This window comes from Pochonia chlamydosporia, chromosome 2 (genome assembly GCF_001653235.2).
Source record: "Pochonia chlamydosporia 170 chromosome 2, whole genome shotgun sequence".
Classification (NCBI taxonomy): Eukaryota; Fungi; Ascomycota; class Sordariomycetes; order Hypocreales; family Clavicipitaceae; genus Pochonia; species Pochonia chlamydosporia.
In genome coordinates, this window is record NC_035791.1 from 4,750,556 (window position 1) to 4,773,886 (window position 23,331).

General features: G+C 49.2%; 7 protein-coding genes across 7 annotated transcripts; 3 read left to right on the plus strand and 4 right to left on the minus strand.

Annotated features, from left to right (window-relative positions):
- Positions 1–1,113: 1,113 nt before the first annotated feature.
- On the plus strand, positions 1,114–1,920 carry VFPPC_03498 (regulator of G-protein signaling; the record flags this gene model as incomplete). Its single annotated transcript, XM_018282992.1, has 1 exon — positions 1,114–1,920. One exon carries the CDS (start codon positions 1,114–1,116, stop codon positions 1,918–1,920), a length of 807 nt encoding a protein of 268 aa, XP_018147688.1.
- A 1,935-nt stretch (positions 1,921–3,855) lies between these two features.
- VFPPC_03499 (glycerol-3-phosphate dehydrogenase, mitochondrial precursor) lies at positions 3,856–6,044 on the minus strand (the record flags this gene model as incomplete). The annotated part of the gene is made up of 2 exons (XM_018282993.1): positions 3,856–3,998; positions 4,151–6,044. 2 exons carry the CDS (start codon positions 6,042–6,044, stop codon positions 3,856–3,858), a joined length of 2,037 nt encoding a protein of 678 aa, XP_018147689.1.
- A 425-nt stretch (positions 6,045–6,469) lies between these two features.
- On the minus strand, positions 6,470–6,880 carry VFPPC_15663 (hypothetical protein; the record flags this gene model as incomplete). The annotated part of the gene is made up of 1 exon (XM_018293416.1): positions 6,470–6,880. The coding sequence occupies one exon, from the start codon at positions 6,878–6,880 to the stop codon at positions 6,470–6,472; it is 411 nt and encodes a 136-aa protein (XP_018147690.1).
- Positions 6,881–7,302: 422 nt separating this feature from the next.
- VFPPC_03500 (leucine carboxyl methyltransferase) lies at positions 7,303–11,027 on the minus strand (the record flags this gene model as incomplete). Its single annotated transcript, XM_018282994.1, has 7 exons — positions 7,303–7,755; positions 7,820–8,116; positions 8,177–8,818; positions 8,890–9,929; positions 10,064–10,434; positions 10,520–10,740; positions 10,956–11,027. The coding sequence occupies 7 exons, from the start codon at positions 11,025–11,027 to the stop codon at positions 7,303–7,305; spliced, it is 3,096 nt and encodes a 1,031-aa protein (XP_018147691.1).
- A 1,884-nt stretch (positions 11,028–12,911) lies between these two features.
- On the plus strand, positions 12,912–14,089 carry VFPPC_03501 (protein-vacuolar targeting protein Atg18; the record flags this gene model as incomplete). Its single annotated transcript, XM_022428332.1, has 2 exons — positions 12,912–12,923; positions 12,977–14,089. 2 exons carry the CDS (start codon positions 12,912–12,914, stop codon positions 14,087–14,089), a joined length of 1,125 nt encoding a protein of 374 aa, XP_022284621.1.
- A 946-nt stretch (positions 14,090–15,035) lies between these two features.
- Positions 15,036–17,211, minus strand: VFPPC_03502 (pps1 dual specificty phosphatase; the record flags this gene model as incomplete). Its single annotated transcript, XM_018282996.1, has 2 exons — positions 15,036–15,343; positions 15,429–17,211. The coding sequence occupies 2 exons, from the start codon at positions 17,209–17,211 to the stop codon at positions 15,036–15,038; spliced, it is 2,091 nt and encodes a 696-aa protein (XP_018147693.1).
- Positions 17,212–20,742: 3,531 nt separating this feature from the next.
- Positions 20,743–23,161, plus strand: VFPPC_03503 (DNA repair helicase RAD3; the record flags this gene model as incomplete). The annotated part of the gene is made up of 5 exons (XM_018282997.2): positions 20,743–20,991; positions 21,102–21,218; positions 21,272–21,602; positions 21,652–21,749; positions 21,806–23,161. The coding sequence occupies 5 exons, from the start codon at positions 20,743–20,745 to the stop codon at positions 23,159–23,161; spliced, it is 2,151 nt and encodes a 716-aa protein (XP_018147694.2).
- Positions 23,162–23,331: the final 170 nt, after the last annotated feature.

Genomic DNA, 23,331 nt, shown 5'->3' on the forward strand with positions numbered 1-23,331 from the left:
CAACAACGGCAGTAGCCAGCACGCTCTTTTAATCCCTCCGAGAATCTGGGAATCTGGAACCCACGTGGTGCAGTCTCGCTCTACCGTCTTGCTCCCACCGAAACCCCAGAAAGAACCAGACACCTCTGCCTCCTCGGCTTCCGTCAAACCCGCATCGACTACGAACACGCGCCTTGCCGACCGACACGAATTGGACAGGGCAAATCTTTTTACCCCGGGCTGAGCCAAATCACATAGGTTGTTATTCTGGCAGTTAGAAGTTGCCTTGCATCAATATCGCAACTATCGGCAGCGAATTGTGCTCGTAACATCCCTGTCCCTCTGTCAACCTTTTGGCGTGCCTGGTTGCAAAAGCTTGTTTTCCCAATCTGCGTCCTCTGTTTATCATTTTAGCCACGCCAACAAAACCTTTCGAGGAGCAACCAAGAACGACGGAAAGAAGGAGCCCATCGCAGCCCTGCCAGTCTCGTTACTTTGTTCCACCCACAACGATACAAGCTTTTCTTGGTTGTCTTGGTCTGCGCCAAATTGGGGTTTGAATCGCCTCGACTTCAATATCCAAACTTGCCAATCATAAACCCGCCCAGGTATTACAAGATTGCTTGCATGGGGAAATTTCACGAGACCCAGCTTCACACGCCCACGTCAGAATTTTACAGTCTCTTCGGCTGCGGCGCAGCTTCATTAGCTCGACTTGCAACAATCTCTCTCCGAAATTGCGCCCGCAATCTCCAAGACTAGATATTTAGGAATACGTAAGGGCCTTGAACCACGTTCCACTGCATTCAGAACGCCTACTAATCCCATAGTACCCAGTTGTCGCAACACACCGCACGCTCACCGGCCTTTATCTGCTCTGATTGGCAACGTCATAATCCTCTTTGCCATCAGCCAGCAGACGCGACCTCTCTAAAATCATACCTCTGCTGAGTAGACATGGTTAGACCAAGGTTACGGCGACCATCTCCAGTTTATTTAACCATACCAACCCAAAAGGAACACGTTCCTGTACCTCTGTCTGCCTTCGAAGACTGTAGTTCCTTTCGCCACAAGTCTTCCACCAGCGTCAGTGGCATATTCATCTCGCCCTCACCGTCATCTCGACATACTATCATGGCAACTCGCCCTCCAACTCTGACCGAGATTTTACTCGATGTCTCTCCACCCCCCTGGACGCTGAGCGCTTTCATGGCCTACCTTTCACAGAATCATTGCATGGAAACACTGGAGTTCACCCTAGATTCTCAACGATACGCTGCCTTCTACGACCAGCTCACAACTGAAAACCCTCCGTCGCAGGAGAGTAACGCACGCGTCTGTGGTTGGTGGGACAAACTCATGGAGGTTTACATTGTTCCATGTGCACCAAGGGAGGTGAATATTCCTGCTCGAGTGAGGGACTGTCTCTTAAGCCTGCCCAGTCGGCCTACACCCCCACATCCGGCCGAGCTCGAGGAAGCTGGTCGAATAGTTTATGAGCTTATGAATGATTCGCTTCTTGTTCCGTTTTTGCAGTCTGTCGCGCCCATCTATCCCACAGTTCAAAATGATGATGACAGTCAATACAACCATCGACGCCGGTCTCAGAATAATAGCCATCGTTCGGACCAACCTCGACGCTCGGTCACCTCACCGCATTCAGCAGATTTAGACAGTCTCACGGATGATAGCGACAGCAATGCAGCGTCTGGTGCAGAACCAATGACTCCCCCAACTACGCCTCCAACGTCAGAGTATACGTTTAATTCTTCCCCGGGTGGCTTTCAACGTGCCATGGCCGCCCATAACAAGGGTTGGAAAAAAGTGGGCGAGAAGTTAGGATTTAGTCGCAAGGCGTCCAGTCGCCGCTCAACACCAACATCATCGTCAGCTTCTGACTATGACGCTGCTCTCGGAGAACCCAGTCAGAGCCACTCTTGAATGCGACCCGCATCGTGCCGACTATTGAGGCTTTCCACTGAGCTTACCACGATGACCTCACAGCACTGAAGTGTGGCAGATCTAACTTTGCAACATGAATGTGTGTCATTGGATAACAACATGGCTGAGCGACAAACCACACTAATTCGCCAGCTGTTTTCCTTATTCTTATTTTTTGAATGGTCCCGGGTGACCAACTCCTGAAGGCTCTGTGCCGACATACTCCGAGTCATGTGAGAAGACAGTCAATGGAAGATGAGCACCCTGGCAGTGTACTCATCCATGCATTTATATGATTGCTTTGACCTCTCATATACAAATTGGCGGCAGCGTATTGGGGCGCGATTCTTGTTTATTCATTTGTTATTTTGACCAGAGGAAGGACTCATCCTGGTCTACGGACTATCTCATCATCAGCGTTAGCGTGTTTTGCCATAACCGGGGTCATTTTTTCAGGGAATCAATCATCATAGAAGGGCAAAGTATACCACGGAGTTAGTTTGGGCATAGTGCACATATACGGCAAGGTTTTATAGCATTTTTGCCCGTCTCTAGAAACGATAATGATACACGGCTATAATCGTACCGAATTTTCTACAGAGTTCTCATTTGAAAGGGAGGATGTGATTGTGTACTGCTCCGTGAGGCGACCAATACCCTCAGTCTCCAAATTCACGTCACGATACCCTCTACACGGGATGTCCACTCATGTTCTTCATTTGTGCGAGTTCAGAGAATGTTGACCGTTCAAGACTGAATGGCTTGTTTAACGCGGTCCCCCTTATCGGAGACTGTGCGATGCTTGTTCCGAGTGTGAGAAGCCCGGAGAGTATCAAACCTATCAAAATATACAGTGGGGGGTCAGAAGTATTTAAACAAGGAAAGGTATCGCATATCGCGTCGTGTGTTGAGGCATATTGAGCTGTATTAGTGTATACTTGGATATATTTAAATACCTTTGACTACAGACTGTAGACGAGTATCGCTGGTATTTTGCAGACTGCATAGTGCTACCTGCACTAGTGAGGCTCAGCTCCGTCTACTCATTCAGACATTGTCCGTCACAGATGTTCGTATTTGATGCTGTTCAAACGGGGACTCTGGCATAGAAACAGTGTGGCCAAGGAGGTGGGCGAGCGTAAAGCTTTGCGGCGCATTTTGTTGAACATTGCTCTCATTGTGCAAATTGCTGTTGAATACCACGCCACAAAGATTCGGAGATATGTTTCTCGATCCTTAACGCTCTAGATCATGGAAACTACCCCCCCCCCCCCCCCCCCCCCCCCCCCCCCTTTCCCCTCCTTTTGCCAACAGGTCACTCTTGCGCAGATTCGAGATTGGCCATGTCCGCTGAGAGCCCTGCTAATGCCAAATCAGGTAGCTTCCCTGTTATTCACTTTATTGGTACGTATGTCTCGGGCTTGTCACATTGGTCTGTCATTCTAGCACATGATGCGAAAATAGCCAAGAGATTTGAGTTGCCTATCCGTTGACTCCTATGGACAAGGGAAATGGTCAGCATGGAGTCTCCGTGGAGGACTCATGGTGTGTCAAAGCATCCCTCAAGTATAGCGCACATGGCAGTCAAAAAGCAGCAAGAAAAGATAAGCACAGAATTCAACTGCTGAGTGAAACTTTCTCCAGAAAGCAGAGTCTAGGTACGTCATTCCAAGCAGCTTCAATGAACTCCAAAACGATTTCTTAAACCAAACACGATACCAAACCAAGTTCCGCTCCAATCAACATCCAGCCCTCTTGCCCTGTTTGTACCTACCTTTTCAGTTTGTTATACCATGCGTCGTCATTTTCGTTGAATATGAGTTGTACGCGTATTTCGGCATTTCATGTCACCTTTTACGAATGCAGCTGCTCTCCAAAGCCAGGCAATCCAGAGAGAGACACCCGCCTCAACTACCGTACACACACAACCAAAGATCAACCGTCAACAGGCTTGTCGTGTCTGGAGTACATGGTCCAGTCAACGGAGGTTTCAAAACCTAGCTTGTGTTTCTCTACCTGCTGTCTTGTAACTGAAAGCATTGGGTGGGGGAGCCCCATGGATTTTAAGAAAGCCACGGCTATGATTTCAGTTAGCGGACATCATATTAGTTCTTTTTGAATTGCCGAGCTCCTCGTCTCCTCACTTTGGCCATTCAATCCTGTTGCCGGAAATTCTGACAGGATTATCGAAATAAGATGACGAGAAGAAAGAGAAAGAATATGTACTTACTTTCTTGCCATTCAAGATCTTGGCGGGACATGTCCCAATTTAGCTCCTCAGTCATGATATCAATAATGCAAGGCAGCGCTTCCAGTGCCGCTTGAGCATTCAAGAAAGCAAGGCGAGTTCTGCGAGCCAAGACGTCAACGGCAGTCTGGGCATATTCATGCCTTACTGCATAACGAACTTCGCCGTCAACAAACGGGTAAAGGCGTGATATACGCTCTCCCCGGGCTGGAAACCTCTGGCCAGTCAGTTTACAGAGAGCTCCAACTGTCCAAGCCCGATCGCCATAACTTTCCGTCAAGTGCTTAGCTACTTCCGTCTCAACACCAAAATGCTGAATAATAGGGATGAAAAGCGTTTTGCTAAAGCCATGAGCACCTAGTAGTCGAACTTTGTGAGTCTGACAAGAGCCATCCAAGATTGCACCATCGTCAATCATCTCTGTGCCACTGACGTGAGGCGCGTTGGTGACAGGAGTTGGATGAAGCCGAAACTCTTTGATGGCGGTGTCGACACAATCCTGCGCCATTTGACGATATGTTGTCCATTTTCCGCCAGCACAAGTCAAGAGACCAGATGGGGACACGTCGACGAGGTGGTTTCGTACCAGAGACTCTGTGTTTTTGGCTTTTGGATCTTTGACCAGCGGTCTGATGCCAGACCAAGCTGCCAACACATCTCCTCGACGCACATTGATCTCAGGGGACAGATACTGGCTGATTTCTCCAAGAATCCACTTAATAGACGTTTCGTCTGGTAATGGAGCGGGCGATATTGGTGATGGTGAGTCAGTAGTTCCTGCAATAGTATTTCCTTGCCAAGGAAGAAAGAAAATGACACGACCATCGGATGTTGAGGGGTCCAAAAGCCCCATCCTGCCAGGGCTATAGTAGCCAGGAAGGATCACATGCACACCAGATGAAGGTGCAACAATTTCCTTGCAATCCTGGTCATCCATCTTTCTAATAGAGTCAGTGAACGGCCCAGTACAGTTGACAATACATTTTGCCCGAACCGCACATTCTTCCACTGCTGTGCCATCTCGGGTCGCCACGAGATCCTTTATCTTGGCTCCGCAGAGTCGACCACGATCATCCTTTATGAGACTGGTTACTTCGGCATGGTTGACAACCGTCGCTCCATAGAGCGCCGCTGTCATGGCAATAGACACGTTCATGCGAGAGTCGTTGTGCGCGCCGTCATAATAAACCAAAGCTCCAACTAAGTTTGTCTGTTTTAGCATGGGAAACGCCTCGAGAGCTTTGCTGCGAGTCAAGAAGTACGAGCTTTCGATTCCTTCACTGCCAGCCAAGAAATCATAAAACTTGGTGCCAGCCCAATAATACGGTGCTTTCCACCACTTATCCAGGGGAAGCATAATTGGAAGCCACATGCTCAGGTGGGGGGCAGTCTGTAGGAAGTACTTCCTCTCTTTCAGGGCTTCTTTGACGAGTTGATATTGGTTATAGTCGAGGTTCCAAACTGCCTTTTCTAGATAGCGAACGCCGCCATGCACGAGTTTGGTGCTCTTGCTGCTGGTGCCACTGCTGAAGTCATCTCGTTCGACGAGAGCCACGCGTAGGCCACGGGTTGCAGCGTCTAGCGCAACACCGGCACCTGTAGCTCCTCCTCCAATGACCAGCATATCATATTCAGCCTCAGCATTCGTGCCGGTACTGCGTCGCAAGTCGGAGAGTTGTTCCAGCCTTGACTTGACTGTGGGAAACCGCGGCATGGTAAAGGATCCATCCGGGCCATAAGTAGGCGGTGGTACGGCGGCAGAAGAGGACCCTGGAATATTTCGCGGTCTGTAGCTGTATATCAGTGTCCCTCCGCCTGCCACCAAGACACCCGGAACAATGAACCGGCGAATGGCGCGACTCGTAGTAGATGCCATATCTCCAGCCAACGCTTCAGATCAAGGACGGCGAGTAATGACCAAAGTGGTCTACCAACGGAATATCTGAGGTCGAGATAGTGAGCAGTAGCGCCAGTGTGTTTCCCTTGCCAATGGAGTACGTGTCAAGTCTCATGCGACAATCGCGGGAAGCAACATACGTCCTGGCAAGTCTTGGATGAGGCTTTTGGAACAATGGGCCGTATCCGCGAAGAAAACCTTTGGTTCTTTTGAGATACAAACTTTGTGTCGAATTCGAGGCGAGCGGCCTCGGTTGAGTTCTTGTCATGAGCAGGGTCTAGTCGGGATTGCCAAGTTCTCGCCCTTTTTTGAAATGAGGTTCAATGTTCTGGTGCCAGGCCTGCGCGTGCACGGCAAACCCACCTGAAGAGCCTACCTAGGCAGGTAATCGAAGAATGGAATGCTCAGCTTTGGTATCGACGAACGGCTTGGCGCCTGGAGAAGCTGGAACTGGCAACGGGGAGTGGCGAGCCGACTCTCTGACTTTGGATGGACCAGGCCGGAGCCGAGATGAGTTCAGATAACCTAATACGACCCACTGTTTCGATCAATTGAGCAGACATCAGGTTTGATGAAAAAGACGATTGTCGCCAGCAGATGTGGAAGTGGCTGCGTACCAAGGTACCAAGGTCTGGTCTGATAGTATGGCACTCTTCCGGCTGCCCCGAAACTTTGTGCTCAAAACGATACTTGGACCAGACCTCTCCATATTTAGCCCTGCTGTGCTTGGACTGACTGCCTGGCGTCATCGGCACCAAGAACCACCTCGGAAGGAGCACCAAGCCCGTCGACGACCTTGTGTGTGTTGCTGGCATTGGATGGATGCACAGTAGGTATGCATGCGTGGATGTGCAGTATTTGATGTCATACCGACCAAACCGGGCGAGCTAGTCACCAGACTACTAGCGCCATCGGTGGACAGATCCACTCAACTTTGTTTCCTTCCAGACTCGTCAAGTACAGTGGGGCCTCAGAAGTATTTAAACATGGAAAAGTATCGCATATCGCGTTGTGTGCTGATGCATATTGAGCTGTGTTAGTGTATACTTAGATGTCTTTAAATGCCTTTGACCACAGACTGTCTGATAAGTGACCACATCCATCCATTGATGCTCCTCACTCCACACAGCACTCAAGCCCCAGACTCCATTTGATTTGATGTCTGGCAATCACGGAGATCTCAGCTCCTCGTTTCAGTCATCACTGACTCATTAAATGTATATAAGATCTTTCACACTCACACCCCTTCGGCCGTCATCTCTAACTCATCTGCCAGTCGTTTTAAGTAGAAGCGGCGCGTCTCCAGTGGAACATTTTGAAAACTCCTTCCTATACGAGTAATCTCCTGTCGCCCCTTTTCGTACGCAGCCAAGTCTCGGTTGCCATACACATCCCTGCCAGCGGCATATCCATTATCCAAGTCTCGAAAGAAAACATTCACCGCAACACTGCAGGCTGAAATAGTTGTGGCCGTGTGTAGCCAACACGGCGGTAGGAACAACATATCACCCGGCCCAACAATTGCTTCATACGGTTGTGTTGCCGCCAGCCTTGATGATTCTAGCTCAGAAAAGACGTCAAGGCTTGAGCTAGATGCTCCAGGGGCAAATAATAAATGTCCCACGTCACGAGGCGGAAACAGTATCATACGTTTCGATCCTGCCACTTGAGCATAGATGTTGGCCATTACCTAATTCAGCAGAAGCAATTAGCGGATTTAAAGGTTATCCTGAAAGGCGCAATTTGAGACCTACGTCGTAGTGAAGCCACATATTTGTCCGCCCGGATACCCTGAGAACAGAACTGAACGCGGATTGGTTGACCAAGTCCATTTCCTTAGGGAGAGAAAAGTCGCCAGCTAATCCAGGAAAATCGTCACGGATGTTGGCGGGCTGTTCTGACGGCTTTGCCTGGGACAAAGCGCGCAGGTAGACGCGTTCCCCGGCCTCAGCACGCGCCATGACTTTCCCAAAGGACTCGGTGACGTAGCGGAAGTTCTTCAAGTTAAAATCCATCCTTTCAGTGTCGTGTTTGCACTCGTGCACAACAACCTAGAAATTTTAGTTGCACGTCCGTAATGGTGCTGAAAAATTTGTGAGAAATCACACTACCTTTGTATCGAATCCAACCCGACTGATCATATATGAAGGTGTCCATTTCTGTATGCAGTCGCCAAAGTCTGCTTGCTCAATAATAACTGGCAAGCCGGCCTGCAATATATCGTTGAATTGCGTTGGCGTTCGAAGCCGAACTCGAGGGATTGTTGTGATGGTCGCCTTCGCCTGGCTAGGCGCCTGGCGCCCGCTCTGCCCAGTACTACTACTGACAACCTTTTGCGATCCCAAATACTGTATCATTGATGCCTTCCGCCCCGTAGGTTGGCAGCTCATGTCTTGTCCTGCTCTGCTCTTCAAGTGGACTTGGAAGAGGCCAGTTTCCCAGAACGTACCCATTGAAAAGCAAGTTGCTCCACCACCAAGGATCCAAAGGCTGTTGTCGGTCTGCATTATCGAGGCTCCAATCATAAATGGCAATGTAGAGTCTTTGGGGTGCAGGTCGGCCTTTGATATGACGCAAGCACCTTCGGTCGACATATCTACCGCAAGGAAATTCTGGCCCATCCATTCGGGACGTGCTCCGACACCTCCGCAAACCAAAGTTTGTGATTCAATATCAATCGTTCTGGCACCAAAGACTGAAAGAAGTCTATCTGGATCCAGCTCATCGCCAGATAGGTTGAATCGTATAATGGGCTATGTTGCGCCATAGTTAGCAGTGTTTCTTGAATTGCCTTTGTTGGCGGAATGCACACATTGGTATTTACCTGTGTCATGTTGACTTCGAGGTGCCAGTTATAATTCTTCGAGCTGATCCGACCGTCTGGTCCTATACCACCAGCTAGTAGGCCATCAAATTTGCCATCAAATTTTTGCCGGAACGAAGAGTTGCATAGGATTGCGCCAAATAGAGGAGTGGGTAAGTCGCCAAGCACCTCGCATTTTAACCAGCCCCTCGCGGCATGAAAAACATAGCAGTCTTGCGATATTGTCGACGACCCTGTTTTGCCACCGACGACAAGGGCGAGAGAACTCCCAGGTAGACGAATAGACGCATGCCTGAATAGCGGGATTGGAAGACTTGGGGCTGGTGTCCATTCTCGACTTGACTTGCTAAACATCCAGCAGTCCGACAACGCATTTGCCGGTGAAGTCCTGCCACCGGCAAGGAGAACACCGTAGTCACCCAAGTCCGTTAACGTGTGACACATGCGCGGGATGGGTCCAACAATTGGAGCCACGGGTATATCGACTTGCCCATCGAGGCTATAGATATCGTATGACTCCGCCCTGCCAGTTGTTCCTATCCCCATGAGGTGCAAGGCACATGTAGCCCCAGTAGGGTCGACAAGAGCAAGGGCGTCTCCAAATCGCCTCTTGGGTGCTTGCACATCATACCTGGTTATCGAAATCTCGAACCCATCCGCTTTCTCGGGCTTCTCCTCGCCATCGCACATTGACGACTTAGATACTGGCTTGTCTTGTTTTGAGGTGGAAGCATGAATAACAAAGTAGTGCCGACAAAACAGGACGAATTCCTCCCATTCGTCAAATGGTTCTATTTCGTCCAAAGATGCCCTTTCTGAGCTGTTTACGAATTTTTCGCTTGACCAGGCCTCCCACAGGTCCCAAATACTGATCTCTGAATAGCCACGATTTGCAAATCTCCTGGTTTGCTGATCAATGGTAGCATATTGCCCAACTGATTTTGGCGGCGTTTTAAGCTTATTGAAGTGACTGAGCATGGTTGCCGCAAAAGGATGGGCCGGTCCATTCGGTAGTAGTTGCTCCAGAAGGCAGAATTCCGCTATGATTCAAAAGTAAGCACATAATACGATGAGTGTCACCATGGCAAATGCTGCTTCCATCCAACTCAGCCGCCGTTGCACCTGTGGTTCATCCAAGGTCACGGGAGCAGAGCAGGAGATGTATTCGACTCACCTTTTCCAACGCCACTTGCCCAATGAATCAAAGCATCGGCGGACGTTGTGTCCATGTAGGTGATGGATACCTCCGCGACGAAAAGTACCGGGCGGTTGGCCATCTGACCAAGCGACTCCAACGATTCTCTCAATCTTGGAAGCTCCCGAAGGTCACATCCAATTTGGCAATAGCGATCACTTCGTAATAGAACTTGATCCTCGGCCGACTCACTGGTGACGAAATTCCGTCCCAAAATTTCTCGTAGCTGTGGTGTCTCCAGTACGATGGATCGCTTTTTGACCATCAAGTCTGGGTAATCTACATCCACAAATAGAACATCACTGCAGAGCGACGCATATCGAAGATGTGATTGCCAGGGGAGGACATCGCTGGGGTTTTCCGTCAACGTGTCAGTTCAACCCGAATCAACAGCCGCGTACAGTTACGCTTGCTACGCTGGCGTTCTGGACTCACCTACCGCATCCAAGGTTAATCACAACGCTCTTCTTGGACGCATTCTCGTACAAGAACTGCTTGACCACGACATCAATGGCCTTCAGCCTCAACCAATACCCTCGATTGATTAGTGGTGCGCGCCTCTGGAACTTCTGTACAAAGTGGCGAAAGTAATGCGTCTCATTGGGGTAGTACAGCCTTTCCACGCTACGCTTGGAAACAATGCTACTACTATTGGTCTAGCCAACAGAAAGTTAGCCGTGGGTTATTGATTGTCAGCTTGGTGAGTTTAGCCATGGCTCTTGTACTAAGTGTAGACTGTACTCATCAAAATATTGGTATAATGTATTCAGCTATGTAGACGGGCCAGGCTGAACCTGATCCATCCATTCGTGGCCTTGGGGATCCGCCGGGGAGGGTGATAAGGATACCATTGCTGCTGGTTGTCACTTACCCCCATTATCAACTCATCGAGGGCGTATGATCTTGCCGGCACTCCAGGCGTTTGGGGTGTCGTGGAAGTCATATTTGTCCTCCCTGCTTTGGGCAGCAAACTTCTACTCTGTGTTGTTTGTAGAGCTTCTCGCCGTTGCGATGACTCTTTCTTCTTTTCTTCCCCGGGGTCTGCCTGGGCCTGAATACCCCGTGCACTCGCCAGTGTGCTTGCTCGTATCAGGACAGAATGGAGGGCTGTGTTGACCAGAGGGGGTTGCCAGAGTCTGTCGAGGAATGAGATATCAACCAGCAGAGATCTGTCGTCCTTTGCAAGTCGGCAAGTGTGTTGTCACCTGGCATACTTGTTATCGCTCCTGCCACTTGCTTCGTGTTTTCCCACGTTTTTTTTTTTTTTTTTTTTTTTTCTGTGGTTGAACATCTCCTACCAGACATAATGTCGACGACCCACAGGGCTGTGGAGTGATATTGGTTCGGGGGTGAGGAGACCTACCAAAGCAAGTGTCCAGCTGGCACTAAAAGGCCCATGCCGACATCGAGGTTCGAACAGTCAGCAGATCGAACATGAACCATATGCAGCATGCATGAAAAATCCAATATAACAGCAAGACTCACCACGAAACACCGTAGGAGATGAGTGACTACATCGACAATAGATGTGCACTATCTATGTCCAGATGTCACGATGAGGGTAGACAATGTGAAGCAGCTTGGGTCTCAGCATGTAGGGTAGGTATATTCAGGCGAAAGAGAGTTTAGCTGTTCGACAGTTTCGTGATGTGATAAACTTCGCCACGGCTGCAAGATGGGCTGCATTATATTAGACGAATTTTCCCACCTTTTCCATCGCACCAGACATTATTTGCCCAAGTAGGTAGGTACTCTGGAGATAAAGTACTGTAGCGGCCTCCCTGTCCACGTTGCATGTAAACATTGAAGTGTCTGATTTGTTTCTTTGGCCTTTGGTCTAGCTGTAGCACATGCAGCCGCCCATCCAGTCGACTCCACTTGGATCTGGCCCAAAACACCAATTTCAACCACATGTGCAGACTGGACATGGACTTGACCAGACTGCGCCAATCAGGCGGGTACCTACCAGACCAGTTGACCCCTCAGGTCATGAAGCTCTGGTTGCTTTCTGTCTAAGCTCCCACATGCCACTGTATTCTTCGGTGTGTGCATACCAGTTGGCATGTGTGTGCTCAGCTCCGCACGTCACCACAGACTTTCAAGTTGGGGTTCACTCTGCCTGCAATCGAGCAGAGCAGACCGGTCCGAACTTTGCCCATCGGCCAACCGAGTACGCATTATACACAAGCGGGCACTAATAAAGGCTGACTTATCATAGTCAAGGTTGCCCCAAGTCCACCCAAGCTCCATACTTAAGTCCTCATCCAACGTCTCTGCCACCGACTCGTGCTGCCTGGTGTGCGAATGCACTTAGCTACCTACCTAGGTACACTAGACTCGATTCTGTGGACTCGAAGCTGACCGTCCGCTAAATTACCAGACACTCTGCTGTCACACCCCACCGAGCGTGCTGCCGCAATTACGATACGATTGAACTTCGACTTCACAACAGACCACCAACTCATTGACACAATCACTTGGGAGGCAGCGGGCGCATTTCCGTGCCTCTGCTGCCAGGACAGTAAAAATGGCCAACCCGTCACTCAATTTTATCACATTTAACCAGGACCACAGCTGCCTCGCTGTTGGTGAGTGCTGATGCGACGGCAAACCCCGTCCCTTGATCAAGTCCAAGACTCACACCAGACCTCTGACCTGCTCCTGCTTCAGGTACATCCAAAGGATTCCGTATATACCACACCGATCCGTTCTCGCGTATATTTAGCAGCGATGACGGAAACATCGCCATTATCGAGATGCTGTTTTCTACCTCGCTGGTCGCGCTCATACTGTCACCAAGACATTTGATAATTCAAAATACAAAAGTATGCTACCCGTTGCGACCCTACCGAAAAAAAAGCCTTCCGCCACTTACATCGGCAATTAATATAGCGAGCGTCTGTAATATGCGAACTCACCTTTCCCTCTGCCGTTCTGGCCGTCCGCCTCAATCGAAAGCGCCTAGCCGTCGTGCTGGAGGAAGAAATATATTTGTACGACATTAGCAACATGAGCCTCCTGTACACCATAACAACATCTCCAAACCCATCTGCCATATGTGCGCTTTCTCCGTCGTCAGACAACTGCTTTATTGCCTACCCACTCCCGAAACCTAGGGAGGATTCCGACAATAGGCGACCCTCACATGCGCCGCCCCAGTCAACTTACGTGGCACCAACTTCAGGGGAGGTTCTTGTATTTGACACATTGTCCCTGAAAGCGGTAAATGTAATCGAAGCCCATCGTTCGCCGTTATCCTGTATATGTCTGAATAGTGACGGCACACTGTTGGCAACGGCAAGTGAGACTGGAACAATAATTCGCGTCTTTTCTATCCCAAGAGGGCAGAAATTATACCAGTTTCGTCGAGGAACATACCCTTCAACCATCTACAGCATGTCCTTCAATCTCAGTTCCACTCTTCTCTGCGTTTCTTCAACTTCTGATACCGTACATATCTTTCGACTGGGAACACCGCCTGGCCACACTACCCCTGGAGGTGCACCAATTGAAGCCCCTGGTTCCCCAAGACAGGACCGTTGGTCACGAGCTAGGAGCTACGACGATGGAGAGTCACCTGGAAACAGCACAACAGAATCCCCAAGAAGCGACGCAGCGGAATTGGCAGGTGGAAATACGGTTTCGAGTGGAGGCAAGCAGGGCCATCGAAGGCAGAGCGGCTCATTCAGTAATATGCTGCGTCGCTCATCACAAATCATGGGTCGTGGTGTGGCTGGTGTTGTTGGTTCTTACCTCCCTCAAACTGTCACGGAAATGTGGGAGCCACTCCGTGACTTTGCATTCATCAAAATACCTAAACCAGGAGTGTCGGGGCAAACGCCGCGCATAGCCGGAAGCTCCCATGTTGGGCCACTACGAAGTGTAGTGGCAATGAGCAGTAGCAGTCCTCAAGTCATGGTCGTAACGAGTGACGGCGGCTTCTACGTTTATAATATCGACATGGAGAACGGAGGAGAGGGATACCTTGTTAAGCAATTTTCGTGAGACTACCCCTTTCCCGACTGGACACGGACTGAGGAATGTACATCCATCTCCGTGCAGATTCTGTTCAGTAGAGTATGAACACATACAAGCTAACATGGTCCGATAGGGTCCTCGAAGGTGATGAAAAACATGACACATCAACGTACGTGCCCTAAAGGCTCGAAGTACGATGTAATGTTATCACGGCCGGGCTCCTCCTTGGTCAATTTTGTTGCCTGAAGTTGCTGCACATTATATTGAGGCTCTTACCCATATTGGACGCAGTATGGATCAGATGGCGAGCACTAATATCGTAATGCGATCGGAATCACACAAGGCACGAGAATTAGACACGTACGATCTAATTTTCCTGGCGGAGTTATGATGCAATCGAAAATGCTCTTCATACTCCAATATTTTGGAAATCTGGACGCTCACATAGCGTTATATTCAATACAATTTACATTTGGCATTTACCAAGTTTTCACCAGTCATTGGAACTTGGAACGTAGTCGTTGACTCTATTCCAGACTGTTCAGGTATATTTACTACATCCAAAACGGGAATTTTCATCTCATCATTAGTCATAAAATGGACACAAGGCTGCAGCATATCGCCGCAAAATCTTGCTGGGAAGTATTCCGGCATCCCTTGAGCTTAGACACTAGCAAGTCTAGTAGACGAGTAGAAGCCGTGTGAAAGAGTCCCCCCGCCTCGGCCGCACCCCACCCAAAAATCAGTGACTTATATACCACAGCTGCATACTCACCAAACTTTAACCACAGACGAGACTGGCGTGTTCGACAGTGGTGTTAGGGCCAATTGGCATGTTTGTTCGGCTTCATGTAGAATCGCTTCGGGCAGTGGTGTTCGTCACCTCAGCTGCGATTACTCCTGGAAGCGAAAGTAAAAGTTCCTCTCGAAGCGTTCAACGGAGTTTGCCGTGAACCCCATAGCATCGATGCCTTCATCTTGAATATGGGCGATTCATAAGCGCGATTTCCCGTGCAATGTCGCTCCACTCCAACTCGCGCTTCAAGGGAGCAGATTCGTCGCCGTGCTGTTGCAGTCGCTCCTCCCAACGTAGCAACTCATACGCAAATCTTAAGTGAGGCTGAATAATGACATTGAGACGCCTTGCACGGACAAAACAGTACGCGCGAGGAAACGACATGTTCCTGGCTCTCATTACTTCGGCTATGCATATAGTGGCGCTGCGCGATACGCCGACCCTGCAATGCACCAGGGTTGCCGTCCCTTGGCGCTTTCCTCGATCTATGGAGTAAATCTGTTAGAGTGTTTGAAAATTTGCATACAAGGGGACAGAGCTGCATCTGAATCATGCAGGAAGGTATCTGACCTATAAACTCAAGGCACCCGGGAAATTCCTTGGTCAGCGGATCGATTCCGTTATCCTGAACGCCCTGTACAATATAAACATTGTCCGAGCCCCAATTTGCCAAATCGCCGTCACGCCACGACGCTGTCTCTCCAACACTTAGAATTTGACCAATGCCAAGTTCTTTCAGGAGGTCTGGATTGTTCGCGTGGCCCAGATTGCCCAAATACAGGTAATCTAAAATCCGGCTCGGTAGTGAACCGTCCAGGCCAGGCAGCCACTTGGGCTCGTCCCGTAGCAGGTTGGTAATTTGCTCGAGGCTATATCCAACACAGGCTGGGGAATCGCTCAATAAGCGAGGCGCGATTGCAGTCAGCAGCGCGACGTCGGTAGGGTAAGCGAAAAAGTTGCGACCTTTTGCAGTATGTAGCTGTAACCAAGCAGTCGGCACCGGTAGTCCCGTACTGTAGCTCAGGTATGCAATTCCCAACATCGTAGACTCCGTATATCCGTCAGCGCAATGTATGAGAATTCTCTTTGCATCATGAGTTCCAGAGGTCGAACCAGTTGCGTATGACTGTGCAATGTCGTCGTGGATATTAGAGGTCGGTCTAATGCCGTGTGATAAATGATATATCCACTTGCATGTTTCAATTATCCCATCAGCTTCATCTTGTGACCATGTCGGTGGTAGTATGCTGCCTGAAGATGGAAAGTCGAAATGGGATCGTCCGCCGTGGCCATCTGTCGACTCGACAAGTGATTGCAATGCACTTGGGTTTAGGCGGCCGAGATCACTGCACTCGATAAGTACATCAAAGTCGTGCTCTTCTTGACTACCAGGCTCTGGAGTAGGTCCCATGAAAACATTTTGAGAAATCTCTGACGCCTGGGTCATGTCCCACATCTCGTTTCTTTCTTGCTGAATAAAGTCGAGAACTTTTCCAGTACTGCTGCCATCAGAGTCCACGACCACAATGTCGCTGTAATTGTCTTCAAATTCCGAGAAAGGGCTGGTGCAAACAAAGGTGTTGTACTCAGCGGTCTGATCCAGCAGTGCCGCTTGCGATTGCTTTTGGTGTAACTGTGCTGCTGCGACTTCCCAGGCCACTTTTCTGCTTGCTGTAAGGTCCTCTCCATAGACGACGACATCGGATACGAGAGCCGCTTTCGCTGTTTGGATTTGGAAGTTTCTCACAGAGAAACCTTCCTGGGGGTCCGCCTCAACGAATCTGGGATAGGGACCGGCTTGCATGAACTCATTAGGGGCAACCGCGCCTTTCAGCCGTGCTGTCGAAAGATCACCGCTAGCCTTCACTAATAAAATTCCACGGCTGCCCGTTGGCGGCCTTTTTGAAGATTTTTTTCGGCCCATGAAGAAGGCTTGCTGAAGATGATTTTTTGGGTGCAAACCATGCAGCCATGGGAACATTACTTCCGGTGAGGGGAGAGGCTGCCTCGACGCGAAGTCGATGGCCCGGTTAACCTGAGAGGCATCGAGCTCAAAAACGCACAGGTCGTCTGCTTCTAATCTGACATAATTTCTGGGAGGAAAAAGCAACGATTGCTGACCTGATGCTTCATGAAGGCTTTTCGGAGATGCTGGGGGTGTATCTGCGTCGTCGACTTTCGACGGTCCAGTTGGACACACTGGGATATGCTTGTTCGGAAGTGGAGCAGGATTATGTTGGTTTTGGACCTGATGGTTGACCTCTTCGAGTGAATGAGGTGGTGTAATATGGCCATCGATGTCGGCACTGGCGCTGTGCGGGGGTATCGGTCTTGGTAGAGCAATAGTCGCCATGTCGATGACTTTTATGTTCCAAACGTGTCGTCAAACGGCTCTTGTCGAGAAAGGACTGTGCAGGTGCTTGCAGAAATATTGGATATGGAACACGATATGATTGCTCTCAGCGAGAGCGAAGATCTTACATCCACCGATTTCAGGCTAGTTACTGCATTCAAAGGTGGTGATCGAAATCGGACTGAGCCTGGTCTAGTCTTGTGTTAGTATTACTCTGCTGTTGGATCTATCGCAACCTTCTCATTGAATTCGAGCGGGTTCTGTACGAGGAGCGCAGAAGGTAGAAGATTTCGCCGACGCAGAGTCGAGGTTTGTGGAGAGATGGCAACATGGTGGAAGCGTCAAGCCTTTCAACATGTCCTTCCTAGCCATGAGAGGAACGGCTGTTATCGGGCAATGTGTTCAATGCAGATCGAGAAGTGTTGTAGAGATTCACATCGGACCAGCCTCAGGCGGGCCAATGCAAAGCTAGGGAATGCTACTGTACAAGGGGACCAAGTAAAAATGGTCAGGCGAGCATACCTCTGGGGTATCAGAAATACACCTGGGGATAGTGTACTGTCGCATGAATTTGGATCAAGTGTCAATCCAGAACCAAGGACTTGAAATATGGCTAGTTTACAAGAAAATTGTGCTTGAGAAGTGAAGCATGAAGGATCAAGAGAAGAGGGGGAAAGGGGAGAGGGGATGCATTGGGCGAGGGACTAGAAGAGCGAGCAGCCCTCTGTGGTCGGTGGTGTTTTGAAATGACATTGTGGGCTGGGAGCATGAGTGGGTGGGCGACGACTGGCAGTCAAATCAGGTGGTGGTGTGAGCAACCTTGAGCCAACCTGACCCAGAGTCTTGTCGACAGATGGATTCGAATTTGAGGAGGACGGAGACGTGTTGAACCAACAGCCCTTGGGTTGCTCAGTCTTGGATTTTCTCTTCTCATCTGTCTCACAGTCACACCAATGCCCACTGGCAACGAAGCACCATTGATTCAATGTTGAAAAGGGTCCCCGGCTTGGAACGATTCAATCTTCGTTGGAAGGAGTCCCAGCACACCTCTGAAACCACTCCCAATTGAATGAATGGTATAGGCTTTCGCCACTTGGATTCCTGAGCGCACGAACTTTCGCGAAGGAAGGCCGCGAAAGTCTCCGTGCTCCATTTTCTCCCAAACTGACCCCCAAAACATGAAACATTCATTTTATTCTGTCTGGTGCTTTCTACCTTTTGGCGGAGGTGAAGTCTGGTTCCAATTATTGACACTTGACACCACAATCAGATACCTACCTAGGTAGGTAGATTGGAGAACCTCGCTGCCAACTGCCCAAACCCTGGCCGAGATGGCTGATCATCAGGCTTCGCTAGCGTGTCACCTATTGGACGATAAGAGCATCATCCCTGTTCGTTGAGCACGGCACCAACAGTGCCTAAGGCCAATTGCAGCCAGGCGGGGCACTCCCGGACCACTAGAGAGAGGAGCTGCCCCTGCTCCCTGCCTCCAAGGTTGACTAGCTCGCACATGGAGCGCTTCAATGTCAACTGGTTGAATTTACCACAGCGTCTCCAGCGCGGGGTAGCATCGATCATCGCAAACGTAGAAGCATCCACCTCAATGTCCCCTTTTGGCTTTGCCACCACCAGAGGCACATCTCGACGAGTACAGTATGTGGTGTGAATAAATTCTGGGCAGGGAAAAGAAGTCCGGAATAGACTCGGTGTCAATAAAAGGAGGAGATGATCACTACACTTGCTGTCTTTTATACCTAACCCTATGATGATTCGCTACTTGAAAGCTCTATTCAATGTTGGTACTAGGGAGCTCTGAATCCTCAACTCGTCACTGTCCTTCTTCTTATTGACGGCGCCAGCCTGGCCTGGTTCCTTGCAGATTCATCTGTGCTGGGATGGTACGTGGACTTCTTAATCATCTTATTGAAGATCATGTTTCTTGAGATTTTCTTTAGCTGCTTCGCATGTTCGCAAACAAATCAGTATGGTCAACTGGTAGCTTTCGGTGGAGAGGCACAGGCCCAAGAAATGGCGTCGGGGTTGCTAAACATACAGGTCAAGTCCCGCCCACATCACGAATCATCGGGGCCAATTTTGATGCCTTCCTGCCTGGCCGTGGCCGCATGTTCAATATTCAACTGGTGAAGATGCAGGTCAACACTTACCAGAACCACTTTGAGGCCCTCTTAACACAGATGACACCACTCAACTTGAGAAAATGGATTCTCACTTCAAGTGGAAAGCATACCCCCCCCCCCGGCTTGAGTCGCTTGACTGACCTGATACCCCGGATTCTGCACTGCGGGCCCACAAGCCAACCACCCAGATCAGGAACCCACCTTGCCCACCTACCAGACTTTGTATTTTCTTCTGGCAAGGCTGGCACATATCCTCATCGTGGGCTGGCGGTATTAGCAAGTTCCACCGGTTCCCACCCATCAATCTATGTCCCCAGCACCAGGAATTCCAACATGGGTCCAATATCCAGTCCCACGATCTGAGAAGCAGGTAGTCATTTTTGTGTTGGAACTGCTGGCTGGCATACACTGGAGCCTGGTACGTAATAAGCCCGTTGGTTCAACGCTGTTCAATCTCATGTGAGTCTCTTGTGCTCTTCTGCGTTCAACAGGGATGGTCTCTATGAACTGGTTCATTCACTATGTTGTGTGTGCAGACGCTGAACTTAGACCGACCAGTTTTGAGCAAGTCTATGGGTGGTGGTGATAATACGATAGACAATAACAATATCTTGAAACCCAGACTCCGTAGAACCGATTAATGGAAAGCCTTCTAGGGGACGTTCAAAGTGCGAGGTTAGGGAAACTGGTGTCGGAGTCACGTGATCACGCGCATTTTTCCCTTCCGCGGACCCGCAGCTTCGCTTGGAACGACTAGGAAACACGGTAAGAAACGTTCACACAACTCACGAGGGCCGGCGCTGAGTTCAAGAGCTACAACAGCTCGCCAAACTTGAGCAAAATGAAATTCTTCATCGAGTGAGAGATGCGTCCCCCTACTAGTATGCTCCCTAGGAGATTCTAACCTGGCATGGAGTCAATTACCTGTTCTTTTTCCGTATCCTAAGATATATCCAGGTATCCCCCCCCCGTGCTGTGCAAATTGAATTATCAGTAGCTGACCGCTCATTTTCAGAGCAATATGCGTAAGAATTTGTCAACTCTTCGATACTTGAATCCATTTTAACTCTCGTTGTTCTAGGTACATGTGTGACTTGAAGAGTAACTCCAACCGCTCTCGTTAATCCTCACTAACTATGCGACCTCTACCTCCTGGCTGACTTGTAGTATCAATCTTCAGAAACGCTCGATGCTGGCGGTCACTGCGTGCTGGAAATGCCCTCTGGCACCGGCAAAACCGTGTCATTGCTATCACTCATTGTGGCTTATCAGCAGTTTATGCCCGAAAAGCGAAAGCTAATTTACTGCTCCCGTTTGTTGACCCTCAAATTTCGCCTTCCAGCCTTACCACTTTCCTTATGGAGCAGCTGACAGTCTTGTGCAAACAGGAACCATGTCAGAGATCGAAAAGGCCTTAGTAGAACTGAAGTCTCTTATGAAATACCGTGCTGGCCAGCTTGGCTATGATGAAGATTTTCGCGGCTTGGGATTGACTAGTCGAAAGAACCTATGCCTCCATCCATCAGTAAAAAGAGAAAAGAGTGGATCTATTGTGGACGCCCGTTGTCGGAGCCTCACTGCTGGCTTTGTCAAAGAGAAGAAGGATAGGGGTGAGAGTGTGGACGTTTGTGTATACCATGATGTACGACTCTCCAGAACTGGTCACAGTGCTGGTCTACTGATTTGAGGAAACTTCTTCAAATTTCATGGATTGTATTGCTAAGTTGCTGGCATGCTAACTGACGTCTTTAGAATCTCGACCTTCTCGAACCCCATAGCCTGATTCCAAATGGCGTTTGGACTTTCGACGATATTTTACGATATGGAGAAGAACACAAGCAGTGCCCATATTTTACTGCAAGACGGATGGTAAGACGGCGAATAAAAATTATGGCTCAAATTAATACTGATAAAACGTCTAGATGCAATACTGCAATGTCGTCATTTTCTCATATCACTATCTTCTTGACCCGAAAATTGCGGAGCGAGTATCTCGAGATTTTTCCAAGGATTGCATTGTTGTCTTTGATGAAGCTCACAATATTGACAATGTATGCATCGAGGCCCTTAGTACTGACATCACAGAAGACTCGCTGCGCAGGGCCAGCAGAGGGGCACAAAATCTCGAGCACAAAATCACTGAAATGCGGGACACGGATCAAGAACAGCTTCAGAATGAATATCAAAAATTGGTTCAAGGCTTGCGTGAAGCGGATGAAGCTCGCCAAGAAGATGCTTTTATGGCGAACCCTGGTAGGTCATACCGTATGCGCGAACCGACTCATTAGGCTGACAACCGTAGCTCTGCCAGAAGATCTTTTGAAAGAAGCTGTGCCTGGAAATATCAGGAGAGCGGAGCATTTTGTTGCCTTCCTCCGAAGATTCATTGAATACCTCAAGGTGAGGACAATGTGTGGAGCTTTCCTTCAATTGATAAATCCCTAACACTCTCCTAGACGAGAATGAAAGTGCGACAGGTCATTTCAGAGACTCCACCCTCTTTCCTTGCACATTTGAAGGAACATACCTTCATTGAAAAGAAGCCTCTGAGGTTCTGTGCCGAACGCTTGACGTCGCTTGTGCGGACGCTCGAGCTTACCAACGTTGAGGACTACCAGCCACTGCAAGAAGTAGCTACTTTTGCAACCCTGGTTGCAACCTATGAGAAGGGGTTCTTACTTATACTTGAGCCCTATGAATCAGATACGGCAGAGGTTCCCAACCCTATTCTTCATTTTACCTGCCTTGACGCCGCAATTGCCATTCGCCCGGTTTTCGAAAGATTCTATTCTGTTATCATAACTTCTGGGACCATTTCTCCTCTAGAAATGTATCCGAAAATGCTGGACTTTTCGACAGTGATTCAAGAGTCATATAGTATGACACTGGCGAGGCGATCTTTCTTGCCCATGATTGTAACACGGGGCAGTGATCAAGCCTCCATCTCGACCAGCTTTCAGGTTCGTAACGAACCAAGTGTGGTCCGAAATTACGGAAGTCTCTTGATTGAGTTCGCCAAAATCACACCCGATGGCCTAGTTGTCTTTTTCCCATCATATCTATATATGGAATCCATTATAAGCATGTGGCAAGGGATGGGTATCCTCGATGAGGTTTGGAAATACAAACTTATTTTGGTAGAAACGCCAGATGCTCAGGAAACATCCTTAGCCCTTGAAACCTATCGCACTGCTTGCTGTAACGGCAGAGGGGCGATCCTACTATGTGTGGCGCGAGGAAAAGTCTCAGAGGGCATTGATTTTGATCACCAGTATGGTCGAACGGTACTTTGCATCGGCGTGCCGTTTCAATATACGGAATCCCGAATTTTGAAGGCTCGTCTCGAATTCTTGCGAGAGACATATCGTATTAAGGAAAACGACTTCCTTTCATTCGACGCCATGCGCCATGCTGCGCAATGTCTTGGGCGTGTGCTACGAGGAAAGGATGACTACGGAATCATGGTCCTTGCCGACCGCCGATTCCAAAAAAAAAGGACGCAATTGCCCAAATGGATTAATCAAGGCCTTCTGGATGTTGACGCGAATCTCAGCACAGACATGGCGGTGAGTAGTGCAAGGCGGTTTCTGCGAACCATGGCACAACCATTTCATGCCAAGGATCAAGAAGGTATTAGCACTTGGGATTACGAAGATCTTCAAAGGCACAAGGAAAGAGCTGATGTAGAGAAGATTCGTGAACTTGAAGACGCAGCAAAGGATCTGGGATCCCAGAATATTGCTGCACTTAATAACTCCGAATTTGATGACGAAGAGCTAGACCAAGATATGATGGAGCTGGACGACTTCTAGCAGGGCATACATAGGTTATAGACTGGGATATCACGGCGGCGCTGGTTCTCGGATGTCCAAAGGTTGCATTCAGAATTGACCAAGCATAAATTCCCATGCAAGTGCGTGCCATTACTTGTAGCATATGGCCACAGCCGCCTAATATACCATCTTGCCACTGTCGTACGCCA